The following is a 19,380-nucleotide window of genomic DNA, read 5'->3' as shown; positions in this document are numbered from 1 at the left end:
TATATATGCCCATCCTTAATACTCTACTAATATATTACTGGGCACTGGCAAAAAGACCTCCATGCCTTACCACTAACACTGTAAAAGCCTCTCCCTTTTTTTTCAGGCTTAAATGTAGAAGTACTTAAAGGATTTTGGCATGCATCATTGTTAATTCTATGGAATTATCCACTAAATAAAACTTTAATTAGTTTGGTTTCAGAAGCCTGAAAAACAGTGATTTTAATTCAAATTCCTTAGTGGCACAAAAGCACATTTTAATTCCAATTCCTTAATGGCACAAAAGCAGTTTATGTAATGGTAACTTGTTATATAAAGCATGAGAATTTGATGGTTGAATAGAACATTTTTGAGGTTAGCTGATATTTATTGCAGTATCAGTATTGACTTATCGAGGAAAAAAAGAGCAGAACTTTTCCATCATTGGGTTATTATTCTGATCATATTGTGTATTATTTAATTTACTTGACTTGAGCTTATTGATACTTTTCTAAGTATTGAGTAGTTATTATACTATAATTTTAAATTAACTTATATAACTTATAGTCTGAGATTTATTTTCACTTTACATCAAATTTTTATTTCCAAATTCATCAAATGAAAACGTTTTCTTTTTCTTTAAAATGGGGGCAGCAAAAATAAAGTACTTTTGGTGCTTTAACATCTGATCTGATTTAAAGGTGACATTGTAACTCAAGTCACATACTAGATTTTGTAAAGATTGGTCTTTTTGTGAAAGTGAAAGTATGATTTTTGAAAACAGGTTTATCAATAACTGTTGATTTTTATTTGATTCTGCTGAATTTTTTGTCTGTTTTAGGCAGCTAATCCAGGTTGTTTTCTGGAAGATTTTGTGAGGTGGTACTCACCCCGGGATTACATTGAAGAGGAAGTGATTGATGAAAAGGGCAACATGGTTCTGAAAGGAGAACTGAGCGCCCGAATGAAGATTCCAAGCAATATGTGGGTAGAAGCCTGGGAAACAGCTAAGCCAATTCCCGCTAGAAGGCAAAGGAGACTCTTTGATGATACACGGGAAGCAGAAAAGGTAACTGATGTTTGAGTATACTGCTAATTGTTGTTCTAGTATTTTAAAATGTATGATAGATATGAAAGCTTTGGACATACTTGAGAAGCAAAGCATTGAAATGTAATGAACCTTTTACATATTGAATATTCACATTTAAGATTTTAGAACTGGTTACAGGTAGTCCAAAGGATAAGACATGCATATTTTACATAGAATGTTTACCATTGGACCATCTCACAGCATATGTCAGAAGCCTTAAAAATGATCATGTCTTTTGACTTAGCAGTTCTACTGCCAAAAAAATGTATTAAAGGAATAATGAGAGATACATAAAGATCAGTGTTCAAGAATGATGTTCAAAAAGTTTCATAGTGAAAAAGTAGATACAGCCAACATTTCCAAAAATAAGGCTTTGTTTAATAAATTATGATATATCATTTAGTAGACTACTTTGCAATTATTAAAAAAACATTGGAGTTCTGGAGAATATTGGCAGCCACCTGATATCAAGTTGTCCCACATACCCTTCCACCCACCCAACTCCCAAAAAACCCCATGAAATTAAGTAGAGTACAGAAATCCATGCTGTCAGCATTACTACAGTTAGAGACTACAGTGATCTTTGAATTAACTAAGTAAGTAGAGAAATAAGCCAGATTCCAGTGGATTTCCCACCGTTGTAAGCCTGTGGGTGTAGAGAGTTTGGACAGGGAGTCTTAAGAAGAAATGCTGAGGGATACAGAAGACTTAAATGCAGCCCAGTCACTCCAGAAAGACTGCTCCTAACACTAAGTGTCAAAATACTCAACACAGGTAGGGCTTGAGAGTTAACAGCACTGGCTACAGGGAAGTGGCTTGACAGTAAGCAGGACCAGAAGTGGACATTCAGAGAGACTCTGCCTTAGGAAGAACCAGGTAGATAAGTAGGAATGATATACCCCTTAGAGATAAAGCATTGATGGGAACGAAGGAAACAAGGGGAAGATTAAAGATTCTGTAGGAATGAAAGAGAAATAAGACATATCAACCTCCCTCATCTCCCGCCATCCATTAAAGAAATTATGCAGAAGAGGGCACTTTTGAACTGTGACATGACCAATAATAGCAAAGAGCAGACCACATCTATATAAAACTACTATAAAAAAACAGAAAGCACAAATTGGATCATTTCAGCTAATAAAAACATTTCCCAGAAAACTGACCACAAAGCAGAAGAAAATTGTAACGTAACAGTCCATACTGAGTCAAATATTCTCAAACAAGCATGGGGGATATGAAAAATCATGTTTAATTAGAAATACTAAAAACAAGAGCACAAATGAATCCAAAACCCCACAGAGAAATGAAACTACTGTTGATTTAACTCAGGATAGAAGTATAAGAAAAAGACAACCATATCAAAAACAAAGACTAAATTACATGGCACCCACAGAAGAATAGGTTCATATTTAAATTTAATAAAAGACATTGAGGAAAAGCAGCAAAACAGCCAAGAGAAAGAAAATGAGATAAAGGAGTAAAGGGACTGGGGAGAAAATAGTAAAAATGAAAGATAGGAAAAGTAGGAATAATACTCATTTTATCAGAGTCCTTGAAGCAGAAAAATCAAAGCACTAGAACAGAACTAATACTTAAAACTGCAATTTAAGAAAAACTTTCTGGTTATGAAAGAAAACCCAAATTTACACATTGAAAGGGCTCACTGGGTACAGGGGAAAGTTGACTAGGAGTAGTGAACTCCAAATTATGTCACTGTAATACTACTAGACCTTAAATATTTAAAAAACAAAAATAAGAAACTCAGACCCTGCAGGCAAAAACATGAAAATAATTTACAAGGGAAAGAGAACGAGAGAGTTGTCAGATTTCTCAACAGCAGGGCAGTGTGGAGCAGTTTTCAAGAAGTATAAGGAAAAAATACACACTAAAGATTTTACATTCCACCAAGATGTCCAGGTAGTGAAGGCTATAAAAAATGTTTTCTCTGAGTTTTTGCCCAAATAACTGTATACGTGTGCCCTTCCTGAGGAGTCCACTACAGCTGCCCCAGTCCAATAGAACTTCCTACAGTGTTCAGAATGGTTATAGCTATGCTGTCCAAAATGGTAGCCCCTGGCCATATGTGGCTTTAATGAGCACTTGAAATGTGGCTTGTATAACATAGGAACTGGATTTCTAAATGGCTGCATTTGGCTAGTGGCTGCCTTATTGAACAATATAGTATAGGAGGATGAACTTAACCAAGAGATGAATAGGGAAATTTTGGCAAAGGGCTTATGGGTGAGCATTTCATTTATTTAATTTTAGAGCTAAGACTAAAACTAGATGGGGACATGGGTAGAAGAAGAATATGTAAAAACTGTATATTAGGGCAAAGTAGAGAGAATGCAGCTATAAAAGTTGGGATGGAAAAAGAGATAAGGAGGAAAGTAGAATGAAATCATTGACTGTTACATAGATAATAAGTGGTAAGCAAAGGATACCATTTAAAATTATCAGGCCAGTTCATAAAATAGATAAAGATATAAGTGAATTAAGGGCAGCATAAAAGGTATTAATACAAGGTTATATACTAGAATAAAAATATAAACCTTCTTAAGTACAATGGAAAAATTATTCAAAAGCAAAGAACACACACCAAATAGAGTAACACATAATAAAAATCATATCACATGCAGAGTAATTACAGTATAAGATAGTCATATAAAACCCAACTCTGCTGTCAACAAGGCATTCTGTTATTCTTTTTATGAAGTAACTATAACAATGTACCTAAACCTGTAGCCTTCAGAAAGGCTACAAAGTAAACAATGGACAGAGATTTACCAGGTAAATGAAAACATTAAGAAAGCAGGAGTTTTAATCCTAATGCCAAACAAAATAGAATTGAAGCAGAAAAGCATTAAATGAGATACACAAGGATGCTTTATAGTCTAAAAGTGATATTTCACAATGAGGATATATAGTTGTTAATGTTTATGTACTAGATAACACAGTAACCATTTGTATAAAACAGAAACCATGGGAGATGCAAAAAGAAATAGATCAAAACACACTAATAACAGGACTTTTAACACACTCAATACAAGACAGGTAAACAAAACTAAGAAAAGATCTAAACAAGATAATAAGGTTGATCTTTTAGATGTATCTCAAACACTATACCTTGATAATAGAAACTGTACTTTCTTTTCAAGCACACATGGAACATTCACAAAAACTGATAGTAGGGACTTCCCTGGTGGCGCAGTGGTTAAGAATCCACTTGCCAATGCAAGGGACACAGGTTCAAGCCCTGGTCTGGGAAGATACCACATGCCGCGGAGCAACTAAGCCCGTGCGCCACAACTACTGAGCCTGAGCTCTAGAGCCCGCGAGCCACAACTACTGAGCCCGTGGGCCACAACAACTGAAGCCCGCGCACCTAGAGCCCATGCTCCGCTACAAGAGAAGCCACCTCAGTGAGAAGCCTATGTACCACAACAAAGAGTAGCCCCTGCTCACTGCAACTAGAGAAAGCCCGTGCACAGCAACGAAGACCCAATGCAGCCCCCCCAAGAAAGAAAAAGAAATTTATATAAAGAAACAAAAACAAAAAACTGATAGTATGTTAGGGCACAAAGAAAACATCAGTGGGTTTCATAGTGGCAATAAGACCAATACTCTGATCTCTGCAATAAAACTAGTAATTAAAAATTTAAAACCCTAGGCCTTCCAACTGGAAATTTAAACAGCACTTAGGTGAAAGGGGAAATACAAAGAGGAACTATAGAATTCCTGAAAAATAATGATGATGAAAATACTGCCTAACAGAGCCTATAGGATATATTTAAGAAGCGATCAAAGGAAAATCCATAGCCCTAAATACCTACATCAAGAAAAAGCAAAAGAGGTGGTGCAGTGGTTAAGAATCCGCCTGCTGGTGCAGGGGACACGGGTTCAATCTCTGGTCCGGGAAGATCCCACATGCTGCGGAGCAACTAAGTCTGCGCCACAACTACTGAGCCTGTGCTCTAGAGCCCGCGAGCCACAATTACTGAAGCCCGTGCACCTAGAGCCTGTGCTCCGCAACAAGAGAAGCCACCACAATGAGAAGCCTGTACGCTGCAACTAGAGAAAGCCCACGCACAGCAACGAAGACCCAATGTAGCCAAAAATAAATAATAAAATAAATTTATTAAAAAAATTATTTAAAAAAGCAAAAGAATGAAAATTATTGGATTAATAAATTCCTAACTCAAAAACCTAGAAAAAGAACAACAAAGTAAAACCAGATGAAAATTAAGGAAGGGCAGTCATAAAGATAAAATGCAGATAACAGTGAGGTAGAGAACAGAAAAACAGATCAAATTAATCTGGTTTAAAAAAAAAATCAAAGTAGATAAGCCGTTAGCTACCTTAATCACAAAAGAAAGGAAAAACACGCATATGCAAAATAAATGATGAAAAGGGCAAATGACTATTGATTCAGAGGAAGTATTTTTTTAAACATACTGAAAATTTGAAAACTGAGATGAAATGGATGATTTTTTAGGAAAATGCAGTGTACCAAAACTGACCCCAGTAAAGACAAAGTATATATAAACAGACCAGTTTCCAAAGAAGAAATAGAGACAGTTATCAAGGAATAACCCTGTAAAAAAGCACCAGGCCTAGATCGTTTCACAGGAGAATAGAGAGACCATGTAGTTCCACTGCTGCACAAATTGTTTCAATGCATAGTAATTGAAGGAAATTTTCCAGAGTCTTTTTATGAAGTAACTATAACAATGTACCTAAACCTGATAGAGACAGCATACAAAAAAAAAGTTACAGACCAGTAATAAGAAATTGAATGCAAAAATGCTAAGTGAACAGACTCTATTATCACTTTAAGAAAATAACACATGTTGATTGAATGCGAGGGTGATTATTTGGAACTCTATTTATACAGTATAATTGACTGGATTAACAAGTCTAAGAAAATTGTATCATTATGAAGCAGAGGCATAGGAGCTAAAAAGAAAAAAACTTTGCAGATTATGTGGCAGTATACTGGAAAAAATCTAAAGAATCATTGTTAAAACTAATTCAAGCAAAAGAATTCAGCAAGGTAGCAGGATATAAAGTTAATATACAACTAGTAGCACTCATGTACACAAATAATAGCTATTCTGAAGATGTAAATGTCATTATCTTTTCACTATAAGAAGAAAAAAAGCCATTAAAATACTTGGGAATAAACTTTAACAAGAAATCCTTGAAATCTGAATAAAGAAAACAAAACGCTCCTGAAAAACACAGTTGAACAAATAGAAAGATAACCCTTGTTCCTGGTTAGGAAGTCTCAATATCATTAAGGTCAGTTCTACCTAAATCAATTTATAAATTTAGTGCAATCCCAATAAAAACACTAAAAGGCTTTATTATGGAGCCAGACAAGTTGGTACTAAAGTTCATATGGAGAAATAAAAATGCAAGTTAGGACTCAGGGGTTTGGAGAGTAGACGTTAATGGATTTCTTTTTGGGGTGCTGAAAATGTTATAAAATTGATTGTGGTTTTTGGTTGTACAACTCTGTAAATATACCTAAAACCACTGAATTGTACACTTTAAGTGGGTGAATTGTTGTTTAAAAAGCACATGCAGGAATAGCTAAGAACAGGTTGAAAAGAAAGAGCTATGGGGGAAGGGAGGGAAAGGGTGGCAACTAACCCAACCAGATTTTAAAGCACAGTACAAAGCCTCACTATTTAAATAATGTGATACTGGCGCATAAATAGCTCAGTGAAACGGAATGGAAAAGTCCATAACTACATGTGGAAATCTAGTATATGATGAAGATGGCATCTCAATCACTGGGGTATAGATGGCCTTTTTAATAAATGGTCTTGAGATAACAATAACCTTTTGGAAAAAGATAAATTAGTTCTCTCTCATATACCATAGACAAGAATGGACTGAAGATGAAGCTGTAGGAGCACTAGAAGAAAACATGGGTGAATTCCTCTGTAACCTGAATTTAGAGAAAGGAGTCAAAACCGAGATGCAGTTAAAAATATGATTGATAGAATTTGTTTAAAAAAAAAAACTCTTGCATGACAAAAAGAAAAGTAAATTCAAAAGACAAATGATAAACTGAGAGAAATATTTGTAAACTGGGAGAATATGTATTGCAGATAAAGGGCCAAATACTATAGAAAAATGGTCAGGAGATATGAGTAGAGAACTCACCATGAAAAGGATAATTACCCTTAAACCTATCAAAAGATGTTCAACTTCATTCATGATAAGAGAAATGCAAATTAAAACTGTACTGAGATAACCATTTCTCACAATCAGATTGGCAAAAATTCAAAAGCTTGATAAATAGTGAGACCATGAGGCACCAGGCCCTCTCATACAGTACTGGTAAGAGGCTAGATGGTCCAAGCCCCTGTGGAGGGGAATTTGGCAGTATTTAACAAAATTTACATATGCATTTACCCTTTAACCTAGAAGCAATCCCATTTCTAGGAATTTACCCTAATATTTTCAACAGAACAAAAATACAGATGCATTAAGTTATTCATTGCTGCATTACTTGTAATTACAAAATACTGGAAACTATCTACATGCCCAAACTTAGGAGCTTTGTGGAATAAACTGTGGTTCATCTACATAACTGAGTACTATGTAGCGGTTTAAAAAAAAAAAGAAAAAAGGAGAAAAACCTTTATTAACTGATAGAAATCAGCTTCTAGGATATGTTTTTAAGAGAGAAGTATTAAAAGTGTATAAAAGTAAAGTATAAAAGAGTATCAAGGAGTATAGTAAAGAAAAGTATAAACGAGTATAAAAATAAAGTATAAGAGTATAGCTTCATTTTGTGTTTAAAAAAACGGGGGCGTCAATTAAGAAAACATATCTATTTATGTTTACAAAAAGACACTCAGTAAGGATAAACCAGAAAACACTGAAATTAGTTACCCAGAAGGTTTGGAGGGGGAGGGAAAGATAGAGTGGGAGGAATATGGGGGGCAGGGGTTACACTTAGAAAAGAGTGTGCTTTCTGTATACATTTGACTCTGGAAAAATGTAATGGTCTACATTCAAAACTTAAATCAAGAAGAATAGAAAGAGGGGAAATAACCTAAGACTGAAAGCAAGCTGAGATAAACTAGCTGTATTTCAAACAAATAACATCTACACTGAAAGGGGGATGGAGTGGGAGGAAGAAATCTAATTCAGGTAATTAATGGACAAAAGATATGTTTGACTGTATACCCTCAGGTGTGGTGGGTGGCGGGAGACCACAGGAAACAAATCTTAAACTCGTACTTTCTAGGTTTGTTTTTATAGTGATATGGGTAAGCAATTCTGAAACTTGTAGATGGATTATTGTTTGAGCAAATGAGTAATTTGGTATTGTTGGGAGCCAGAATTCTCATTGTGGAAGTGAGATGCAAACGTGGAATTGAGGAAGGCAAAGAAGACCCAGTGGCAGTGATTGGAATTGGAGGTATTGGTATGGACTCATAGGTTTCTAAAATACGGATAGGTATGTGGGTATGTACATATGTATATATATAAGCATACATTTCCTAGCTCACTTCTGTAGGGATCTAGAAGCAGTGACATCCTGGTAGCAGTGAGCACATATATTTTGATTTCTGGAACATTCCTTACTAAAAGGAACCATGCTTTCTTCAGAGAAATGGCTGATTTCAGGATTGGGGCAGGGAAGGTGTAAGATGTATGGAAGATCATGTGTTGCCAGAAAATAAGGAAGTGTTTTTTAAAAAGATGGCGGCATTTCATAAGTAGCTAGGTTGAAGGGGCTCTTACTGGCCAAATCTGGACAATTTGAGTGCCAGATAAGGACAGTAATGAATTATAAACCATTGGATAGAAATCATAACCCATGGGTCCACATTGATAATATGTAGATAAATAAAGAAATGGGAGAGAAGGGAGGGCATTACAGCACAAAGATGAATGATATAGAGGATACGTTGGAGTTGGAAACTTCATTTTACAACCATATTTATAGTAACTGGTTCAGGTAAGAATCATCAATAGATATTAAGTCTAGGTGGAAATCTGGGTAAAGAGTGTCATACCTGCATGGTTTTAAAGTGGCTCTTTACAGATTATACTTCTGAATTGCAAGGGAATAAATAATAAGTATGCACTGGAGAAATGGGACAGTACCTTGACTGAATGATCAAAATGAATATCACCAATAAGGGGCAGATTGTCTGCATTGAGATGTGATAATCTGAAGAGTCCAACATCACTTATGTACTGTTTGGTCCAAGAGTGCATAATCTGCATCTAATAATGAGGAAACATTAGAGAAACCCCAAATGAGAAACACTGTGTTTTAAAAAGAGCTAAAAAAAAAAAAAAAAAAAACACAACTGTGGGAGAAGATTAAAGAAACACAGGAACCAACTGAAAGATTACCCAATGGCCAACACTGGAACAATTTGTGCAATAATAAATAAAACAGTATTGGATTATAATCAAAATATAAATATCCTTGAGTCTATAGTGATAAAAATAAATCATGGAATAAATTGGAGAGGAGAGACAAATCTCCCATGCATAAGAACTCTAAATCTACTCTGCCATCAAGGAAATGGAGCATATCTCTGCACTCCATAAGTGTGGGCTGTGCACGGTGACTTCCTTCTATAGTACAGTGTGCAGCGTAGGGGAAATGAGTAGCTGTACAGTGCAGAAACCTGACAAACACCACCTTAGCCAGGTGAGCAAGGGTGACAACAGGGATAATAAGTCACATCTTGATATGATATGATGAAAATGGCACTCTACCTCTTTGGTCTTCCTCCCCAAAACATATAACTGCAGTTTAATTATCAGAAAAACAGCAAATAAGTCATAATTGAGGGACTTTTTACAAAGTACCAGACTAGAATTCCTCAAAACTGTCTAAGGCCAGTAAAAACAAGAAAGTCTGAGAAACTGTCACATCCAAGGGGAGCCTAGAAACATTACTACTAAATATAATGTGATATCCTGGATGGGATCCTGGAATAGGAAATGGACATTAGATAAAAACTAAGGAAACTTTGTACACAAATATTGAGAGCCTCATTATTCATAATAGCCCCAAAGTGAAACTAATCCAAATGTCTATCAACTGATGAATACATAAGCAAAATGTTGTATATCCATACAATGGAATATAACTCAGCCATAAAAATGGAGTTCTGATATATGTTGTAACACAGATGAACCTTGAAAGCATTATGCTGAGTGAAAGAAGCCAGAAACAGAAGGCCACATATTACATGGTTCCACTTACATGGATTATCCAGAATAGGCAAGTCCATGGCGAAGGAAAGTTAGTTTAGTAGTTGCTGGGGGATTGGGGGTAGTGACTGCTTTTGGCCACTGGGTTTCTTTTTGGGGTAATGAAAATTTTCTGGACTTAGATAGTGGTGATAGTTGCATAACCTTGCAAATATGCTAAAAACCACTGAAATGTACATTTTAAAGTGGTGAATTTTATGGTATGTAAATTATATCTCAATTCCTTAAAACTAAGGAAATAGAAATAAAGTATGGAATTTAGTTCACCAAAAAAGGGAGGATGACTATACTCAAAATGTCAGTGTTATAAAAGACAGACTGGAAAACTTCCAGATTCATTGAGATTAGAAAGGTGTGATAACTAAAGCCAATGCATGATCTTTAACTGGATCCCGTATGGTGGTGGGAAAAGGTTATAAAAGACATTATTCAGTCAATTGACAAAGTTGTACTAAGGATAATAGCTTAGATTAAAAGTATTTGATCAGTGTTAATTTAGTTTGACTACATTCTTAATTTTAGGAAATACACACAGATACTTGGAGTTAAAGGGACATCGTATATGGAACTTGATCTCAAATTATTCAGAAAAAAATGTATGTGTGTATATATTTTATGCACCTACAGAGGAGGAGAGATACATGTGATAAAAGAGATGAGGTAAAAGGTTAGCAAATCAATGTAGGCAAAGGGTTTACAAATACTTTGTATTCTTGGAAATTTGTTTTTCTGTGAGTTAAGGAAAACAGCATTTGGAATAGTGTTAACAAGGATGTTCAACAGTGGGAGCTCATATTATTACTCTATATAAGAATGTAAATCTGTTCAAATACTTGGTAAAATAATTTGGAATATGACTTCAGTATTTGAAAAATAATAATTTTGGCATTGTCTATTTTTAGATAGATATCCTGAAGAAATTCCTCTACATGTGCACCACAAACATGAAATAATGTGACAGGAACATTATTTTAATAGCCAAAAAATGGGGGGGGCATTTTAATACAGCAGTGAAAATGAGTAGACTAGAGCATGTATCAGTATTAACATCTATGCATCTCAGAAATAATGCTGAATGAAAAACAAGTCACTGAGGAGCATAACCAGAAGCAATCCATTTATACAAAGAATTAAAACCAGACAAAACTAAGCAACACATTGTTTAGGGCTACGTACATATGTGAGACAGCTATGAAGAAAAACGAAAGAAGGGAGGGCACAAGGGGGACTTGGAAAGTACTGGTGATCTGTTTCTTAAGCTTCTTGGTGTATAAACGAGTGTTTGTGTTTTCTGTATTTATAAAATACTCTGGGTATGTGTATTTTTAAAAAGTTTTTAAATTTTAAAAACGTTTCAAAACGCAAAACCCTCCAAGGCAAATAATTTTAAACCATAAATCATTAAATGAGCAAAGCAAGTTATGAAATTGTGTATGAGTTTTTGTTAAGAAATTGCATATGCATCTGTATCTTTGTGTTTATAGAAATAAGTCTGAGAAGAAAAACACAAAACTGTTGTTCCTTAGGAAGTAGGATTTCTAGAGAACTTTTGCATTATACTTCTTTGTATTTACTTATGTACTTTTGAGATCTGTGAGCATTTATCAGCCAGGCTCATATTTTGAGATTATATTTCTTTTGTCTTTACTACTGTTGAATAAAGAGCTTAAAGGTAGGGTCCAAGTGTTATACATACTTTTCTGTGTGTTTTTTTTAATCAGAAAAATAATAAAACAATTTCCATTTTAGAAAATAAAACCAAAAAATTTAGAGGAAGGTCACTAGCAATGTTTAGAAATCTTAACTGAGGAATGCAGGTTACAAAACAGTATTTTACATACTTAATATTAGTTCACTTAATATATTATGTATATTCAAAATCTTAAAAATATCCTGGAATGAAAATGCTCCACCACTAACAATTATTATTTCTAGGTGGTATAATTTTCAGGTGGTTTTAATTTTCTTTGTATTTTCCTAATCTGCATGTATTACATATGGAAGTAGGAAAAAAAATTATGAGAGTATTCACCATTATTAAGGACTGAAGTTCTTAGATGATTTCAGTAACATTATTCTTACCTTTGGGAGTAGCAGCTACTTACCTGACTGAGCAGCGGTAGGTACTAAGAGAAGAGAAGAGAAGAGAGCTCATCTCTACCCTTGTTACAGATGTGAGTTCAGTGGTACTCTTTCATCGGGTTGGCCAAAAAGTGCCTTCGGTTTATCTTTTTGAGCAAAGAACTGTTCCAGGTGCCTTTTACAGTCTTTCAGGGAATTGAAATTTTTTCCATTTAGAGAATTTTGTAAAGACCGAGATAAATGGAAATCCAAAGGTGCAATGTCTGGTGAATACAACCAGTGAATCAGAACTTCCCAGCCAAGCTGTAACTGTTTTTGTCTCATCATCAAAGAAACATGTGGTCTTGCATTATCCTCATGGAAGATTATGCATTTACTGTTGACTAATTCTGGATACTTTTCATTGAGTGCTGCTTTCAGTTGGTCTGATTGGGAGCAGTATTTGTTGGAATTAATCATTTGGTTTTCTGGAAGGAGCTCATAATAGAGGACTCCCTTCCAATCCCACCATATACACAACATCACCTTCTTTGCATGAAGACCAGCCTTTGTTGTGGTTGGTGGTGGTTCATTTCGCTTGCTCCACGATCTCTTCCATTCCACATTGTCGTATTGTTTCATTGCCTATCACAGTCTGTTTTAAAAATGGAACGTTTGGGACTTCCCTGGTGGTGCAGTGTTAAGAATCTGCCTGCCAGTGCAGGGGACACGGGTTCGAGCCCTGGTCTGGGAAGATCCCACATGCCACGGAGCAACTAAGCCCGTGTGCCACGACTACTGAGCCTGCGCTTGAGCCGACAAGCCACAACTACTGAGCCCATGTGCCACAACTAGAGCCCATGCACCGCAACAAAGAGTAGCTCCCGTTCGCCATAAGTAGAGAAAGCCTGCGTGCAGCAACGAAGACCCAATGCAGCCATAAATAAATAAATAAACAAACAAACAAAAACAAACCCGGAACGTTTTCATTACATTTAAGTAGAGAATTGCACGCAGAAATATGGTCAAGAAGGTTTTGTTCCCTTAACTTATGTGGAACCCAAACATCACATAACCAAGCTGGTGCAAATTTTCAACGCTCGATTTGGATGTTTTGAGTATGTCATCTATCTCCCGCGTGGTATAACGTTGATTGTTCTCAATGTCTCAGTTTGATCCCTATCAACTTCAACTGGTCTTCCCGAGTGTGGAGCATCATCTAACAAGAAACCTCCAACACGAAACTTCTCAAACCACTTTTGACGTGTTTGATCAGTCACAGCACCTTCTCCATACACTGCACAAATCTTTTTTTTGCATTTCAGTTGCGTTTTTACCTTTCTTGAAATAATAAAGCATAATATGCCAAAAATGTTGCCTTTTTTCTTCCATCTTCAATATTAAAATGGCTACACAAATATCCACCAATTGTGCTAAGTCTTTTTTTAAATGCACACTGATATGACAGCTGTCACATACGATCTAACAAAATTATTTCGAATGAAGTTAAAGAAAACTAAGTTGCTGCTAGAGCCATCTCACGGAAAAAAGTGAACGAACCTTTTGGCCGACCCAATAAATGGCTGCTTTATTCTTTGACAACTGCATTGATCAGTTATCTAACTTCATGTCTCCTTCAGGTGCTGCACTATCTGGCAGTACAGAAACCTGCAGACCTTGCTAGGCACCTGTTACCTTGTGTAATTCATGCAGCCGTACTCAAGGTAAAGGAGGAAGGTAAATGTCTTATTTGATTAGTCATTAGTTCATTTCCAAAATAAAAGTAGATTTTGCCTAACTTATCTGATGATGGCTTTGATATTTTTAAAAATAGAAAGTCTGGAAAACATTTCTTCAGTTAAGAAGATTATAAAGCAAATAATATCTCATTCCAGTAAAGTTTTGCACTTCCCCAATCCAGAAGACAAGAAATTGGAAGTAAGTCTGATCTTTCCAAGTGTTCTCCCCAGTTGGCAATAATAATTTTAAAGATACATTTTTTAAAGGCTTTTTGCTGTCTTCCAATGTATGCCTCTCCCCTTTCGCACTGTTAGGAAATCATCCATCAAATTACTAATGTAGAAGCTATAATTGCTAGAGCCCGATCACTGAAAGCCAAGTTTGGAACTGAGAAATGTGAACAAGAGGAGGAAAAGGAAGATCTTGAAAGGTAATTGGTATCTGACTAACTCATTTTTATCTGCAAATAGGAAAAGCCACCACTCTCTTTAGAAAATTTTTGTAAAATATTGAGAATCTTTTGTAGTGTTCCTCTATTTTTTGTAACAAGCATTGGCTAGAGACAGAGAAATATTTGTTTATCATAGGATTTGACCTCTCCTGTATCTCTTGAGTATTTGCCACGTGTTTCCATTCCTCCCACTTTTAGAACGAAGGCTTCCAGGTCTCTCTTTCTAGGAGTGTCCTTGTTCGCTCTTGGAGTAGTTGCCTGTGGAGGAACTGGCTGTTTACTCTTTGTTACTTGCAGGGCCCCAGAGCTTTGCTTTCCACTCTCACTGTTCCTTAAGTACAGGCAGAGGTGTTCTGAAACTATTTCTGCTGAATATTCCTAGTTTTTACACAAGATTTACTAAAGAGTTACTAAATCTTCTGAACCAGATTTGTGGTAGCAAATGTGCATACCTTCTGTGCTTTGTGAATGTGTTTTGAAAGAGTGACCAGATGGCCTCTCCATGATGAGGCAAATGATTGGGTCAGTCTTTTCCTCCTTCCAAGATTTGGACCATTTCGAAGGGATCCTGTCACTGTGGGTCCCTGTTCATTTTTTGTCTGAGGTACTTGAAAGGACGATGTTGTTTCAATAAGTGATAAAGTGTTTCCAAATTAGCTACTTGAGCAGCTTGAATTTGTTATAACTAAAATTTTCATCAGTCTTTCCATGAGAAATGGCATTATTGATGATAAATAATTAATATTATATGACAAGGCATTTGCTATAGCTTTTAACAAGTTCTTGTTTGAATATTATATTTTTTGTTGAAATTTTTGCCCAGCCTTCTTTGCTCTTGAAAATTCCTTCCTCTTAAATGAGAAGAATATGCTCTAATCACAGGAATTGTTTCTAAGATAGCAGTATGAGTTAGTGAGCAGGTGGTGCAGAGTTGGTGGCTCTGTGCCTTCGACTCTCTTAGCTCCACCATACGTTGTCTGTGATATACTTGGAAGTAGAGTGTTTCTAGCACATAATGGCACAGCTTACAATTGAGACTTTGCCCAGCAAAACATGTATTTTAAGCACATGCACACACACGCACTCACACTCACACTCACTCATACACCTTAAAAGAACAAAAATAAGGACCATTGCTTTGCTGTATAAATTAAACATGGTTTTTGTTGTTAAAAATATTTTTAAAAATCTTTTATTTAGTGTAGCATCTTCTATAGTCTGAAAGAAATAGACTGAATATTTTTTTCTTACACTTTGACAGAGATGGGCTTTTAAAAAAATTTACAAAAACAGTTGAAAGGCAGTAAGATTGTCATTTGAGTCGATTTTAATTCCAAATGTTGATCTGTCCTGTTAAAAAATTTCCACTCCAGCCTTGGTGTAGGGTTTGCCAGTATCATTTTGACGGTTTGTCCCCCGAAATGAATCAGGGAGGATTGACCCAGTGTGAACTGAGCAGCTCGTTTTCTATCCTTTCATTACCTCTCTCTTCCAGGTTTGTGAGTTGCCTTTTGGAGCAACCTGAGGTGTTAGTTGTCGGTGCAGGAAGAGGACACGCTGGCAGGATCATTCACAAGCTGTTTGTGAATGCTCAGAGGGTATGTGAGATTCCTTATTGACTGTGTCATGATCTCTCCAGGCCTCTGCTCAGTAAGGTACTGTTTTGATTCCCACACATGGCCGATTCTACAGCTGCTAATAACAGCATTGGATTCGAACACTGAAGAAATAATGACTCTCAACAGTAACTTTTTAGTCTTTGAAATCCATCTGCTTTCTTACATGTTTAAATAAAATGATAAGTTTATTTTAGTACCTAAATTTCAGAAGTTAAAATGGCCTGAAATTCCTTGTTAACGAATCTGATAGGGACTTGTTTAGCAATGGCCAGTGCTGTGCTGTGGAAAAAATGTTTACTACTTTCAAATTAGAGTTTAGTTTTACCAGTTTTAAACTCCATGTACTGCAATGGATTCACAACTTAGCTTGGAGTTAGTAAATCTAACTATTCTTATAATGGTGAAGAGATCTAACTTCAGAGGGTTCCTAAGAAGGAAAAGCAAGATTCAGATTTTTAGGACTATGGAAAACAGTCTTCAGCACAGAAAGAAAGCTCAATTTGAAAACTTTCCTGGGTCATTAGCTCTACTGATAAAAATTTTAAAAATCGTATAGTACCTCTGACATTCTAAAACTGTTACGATTTGGATTTTTATGAGGATGGTATTAGTTATACTTTGGGTTGATTCTCTCTGTACTGATCTTGTTTACTGGTTAAGAGGTGCTGGTATTCCGTAGGTGATTCTCACATCAGGACTCATTAAAGATTATGATAAAAGTATTTTGAAGTGTACTAAATACAGGGTGCCCCTTATGTAGCACTGTGATGACACTGGAATGGCCCAGTTTTGAAGGTATAATTCTCACAGTCAAATGAGAAAAAGAATTTTCGTGGGTTTACACATGGAATAAAAACTTCATAATCTCCTTTGAGTCAGTCTGGAGTGCATCGAATATATGAATTTGAATATATTGAATTTGAATATATTCAAAATCATAGCCAAATATACTGATAGAAATTTTAGCAAGAACTAAAACCTGAGATTATTTATGGGGTGGCCCGCTAAATTTAAGGATTTCAAGTTAAAAACCAAATATTTCCTTATAAATTAAAGTTCTAGGAAACAATAGATGCTTACTTTGATTTATTTTGTTTTTCTCTCTGGCATGAAACCAGAACCAAGTCTGTTTTCACATCCTGTGATATATTTGCCAGTTTACTAGCCAGCGCTTATAAGCACATTTCCTTGTTAACACCAATATGAATTTTCCTTATACTGCAAAAACTCTTTCATTTTTTAAAACCTGTGTGTTAAGACAATTTAAAATCTGAAGTATTTATAAAATATTTTTAATGCTGAGAGTAGAACACTCTCATTGTTCTAAATACGTAAGCAAAATTATTTTCCCCAATATGGAAATAAGCTTTTTCCCTGAGACTGTAAGTAAAGTCTTACTGTAAAAATTTGGATAATACAGAGAATTATAATGAAAAATTAATGACACTGAAAAATGAATCACATTAATCTCACTACCCACTGGTGATCACTGTCAACATTTAACATCTAGTATATACAAATATATGTAAATTTTACAAAATAGGATTATATTACATAGTTTACTTTGTTCTTACTTTCCGCTCAATGTAATTATCTTTCTGCATTAGTAAATATAAGAGTGTATCATCTTTTCCCTGGGCTTATTGTATAGCTAATCCCCTTTAATGGATACTGAAATTGTACATTCATCCCACATTTTATAATTTTAAAATATTTTAAACTTTCAAACCTTGAAGTGAATGTTTTTAGGGAATTGGCAGACTGTAATCCATATAACAAGCACCTGGTTGGTACATTTTTAAACTCACCTTTTAAATATCTGGCTAATTAATAGAAACCATTCAAATTTATTCACATAATTTTTCATAATTGATACTTTATATCAATTCTATTAAATCAAGATGTTAACTTTTTTAAACTTATAAAATTTCACTGAAAATATTTTATAGCCTACAGTAATTTTACATATTTAGAACTTTTCCTTAAAATCATACATTTTAATAAACTTTCATCATGATTTTGTCAGTGGTATATCCATATTTAAATGGAATTCAGCAAACAGACCACTGATTGGATTTTGCCTTAGTCTTTCTAAATTGAATAAGTCAGACATCTAGTCTTAAATTCATTGGGTTATCTATTTTTCAAGACATGAGTACTTTTTTTAGTATCTTAATCTTTGGGAAAAGAGCTAGATTTTTGCTGAATCATTTCCCCATTAAGTGACACTCTGTACGTTGCCTCTTTAGCCATCAGATGCATGAGTAGTGAGATTTGTCTGCTCAGTTGGACGGCTAGGTGTGTTGTATGTGGTGTGTTTTTGTCTTGATATTCTTTTGATAGGATCATGTTCCTTAATGTAGTGCATGCTGTCTCTGAAATAATCTTGCAGTCTCTTGTCTAGCTCTTTTTAAACCATCTTGCTTGTTTCCCTTTCATCACTGTTTCTTTTCTCACCCTTTCTCAAGCTGACTGAATCTTCTGATGAGGTAACAAAATAGCCTTTGTCCCTCATAGTTCCTTGTTCCTTCCCATCCCTCTAACTTCATAAGGTCATTAAGACTAACCAACCACCTCTTTAGCAGTCTGGGTTTGGCATACCTTTCTTGCTGGTGTTTAGCATAACATGATTTCATATTTCCATTGCCAAAGCAATTATTTTTTTCCAAATTGATGGTATTGTGAAAGAAACATAGTGATCAGAGTTAAAATGAAAGCTCTAGTTGAATACGTATTTTATTCAATTATAATGAAAAAATAGATGCCTTTAATATTGAGAACTTCTCTTGTGGCCACTGCTACATTTCATGGACCTCTGTCACTTCCGCGTTACATTAGTCACCCACCCAGCAAACAAAACCAGTGTCCTCAGTTTTAATTTGACAAATGAACCTTAAAAAGAATTGAAAGAATCGGTAAAAAAATCATCTTTCCAGACTCTGGAGAGCAGCATTTCCTTACTGGACTGAGGACATCAGACTTGGACTTGGGTCATTGCTAGAAGAAATGTATAGAAACCAGAACAGCTCCATTGTCCCTCTTCATCAGATGTCTGAATATGGCCCTCACTTTCCAAAGCAGATTGCCTGGCAGTCATTATCTTCTGTCTGTGTCACCAGTTTATTTGTAATCTCTGGCTGCTCATGCAGTGTTTCAAGCTTCTTGCATTTTCTGTGTTG

General features: G+C 35.4%; 1 protein-coding gene across 6 annotated transcripts in view; it reads left to right on the top strand.

The window, feature by feature from the left end:
- RAB3GAP1 (RAB3 GTPase activating protein catalytic subunit 1) overlaps positions 1 to 19,380 on the top strand; it is a 125,404-nt gene that overhangs the window by 104,959 nt on the left and 1,065 nt on the right. For 4 of the 6 annotated variants that reach the window (XM_060152988.1, XM_060152989.1, XM_060152985.1 and 1 more), the window contains 6 exons: positions 821 to 1,048; positions 14,032 to 14,128; positions 14,226 to 14,329; positions 14,446 to 14,561; positions 16,078 to 16,180; positions 18,670 to 18,690. In XM_060152988.1, the coding sequence (XP_060008971.1) occupies positions 821 to 1,048; positions 14,032 to 14,128; positions 14,226 to 14,329; positions 14,446 to 14,561; positions 16,078 to 16,180; positions 18,670 to 18,690 (669 nt within the window). Of the gene's footprint in view, positions 1 to 820; positions 1,049 to 13,562; positions 13,974 to 14,031; positions 14,129 to 14,225; positions 14,330 to 14,445; positions 14,562 to 16,077; positions 16,181 to 18,669; positions 18,691 to 19,380 lie in introns of those variants that run through there. The other 2 variants (XM_060152987.1, XM_060152990.1) reach the window with 2 other exon arrangements.

The sequence above is a fragment of the Lagenorhynchus albirostris genome, chromosome 6 (assembly GCF_949774975.1).
Source record: "Lagenorhynchus albirostris chromosome 6, mLagAlb1.1, whole genome shotgun sequence".
Taxonomy (NCBI): Eukaryota; Metazoa; Chordata; class Mammalia; order Artiodactyla; family Delphinidae; genus Lagenorhynchus; species Lagenorhynchus albirostris.
The sequence above is the reverse complement of the archived record's forward strand: the minus strand, read 5'-3'. Positions and strand labels throughout refer to the sequence as shown.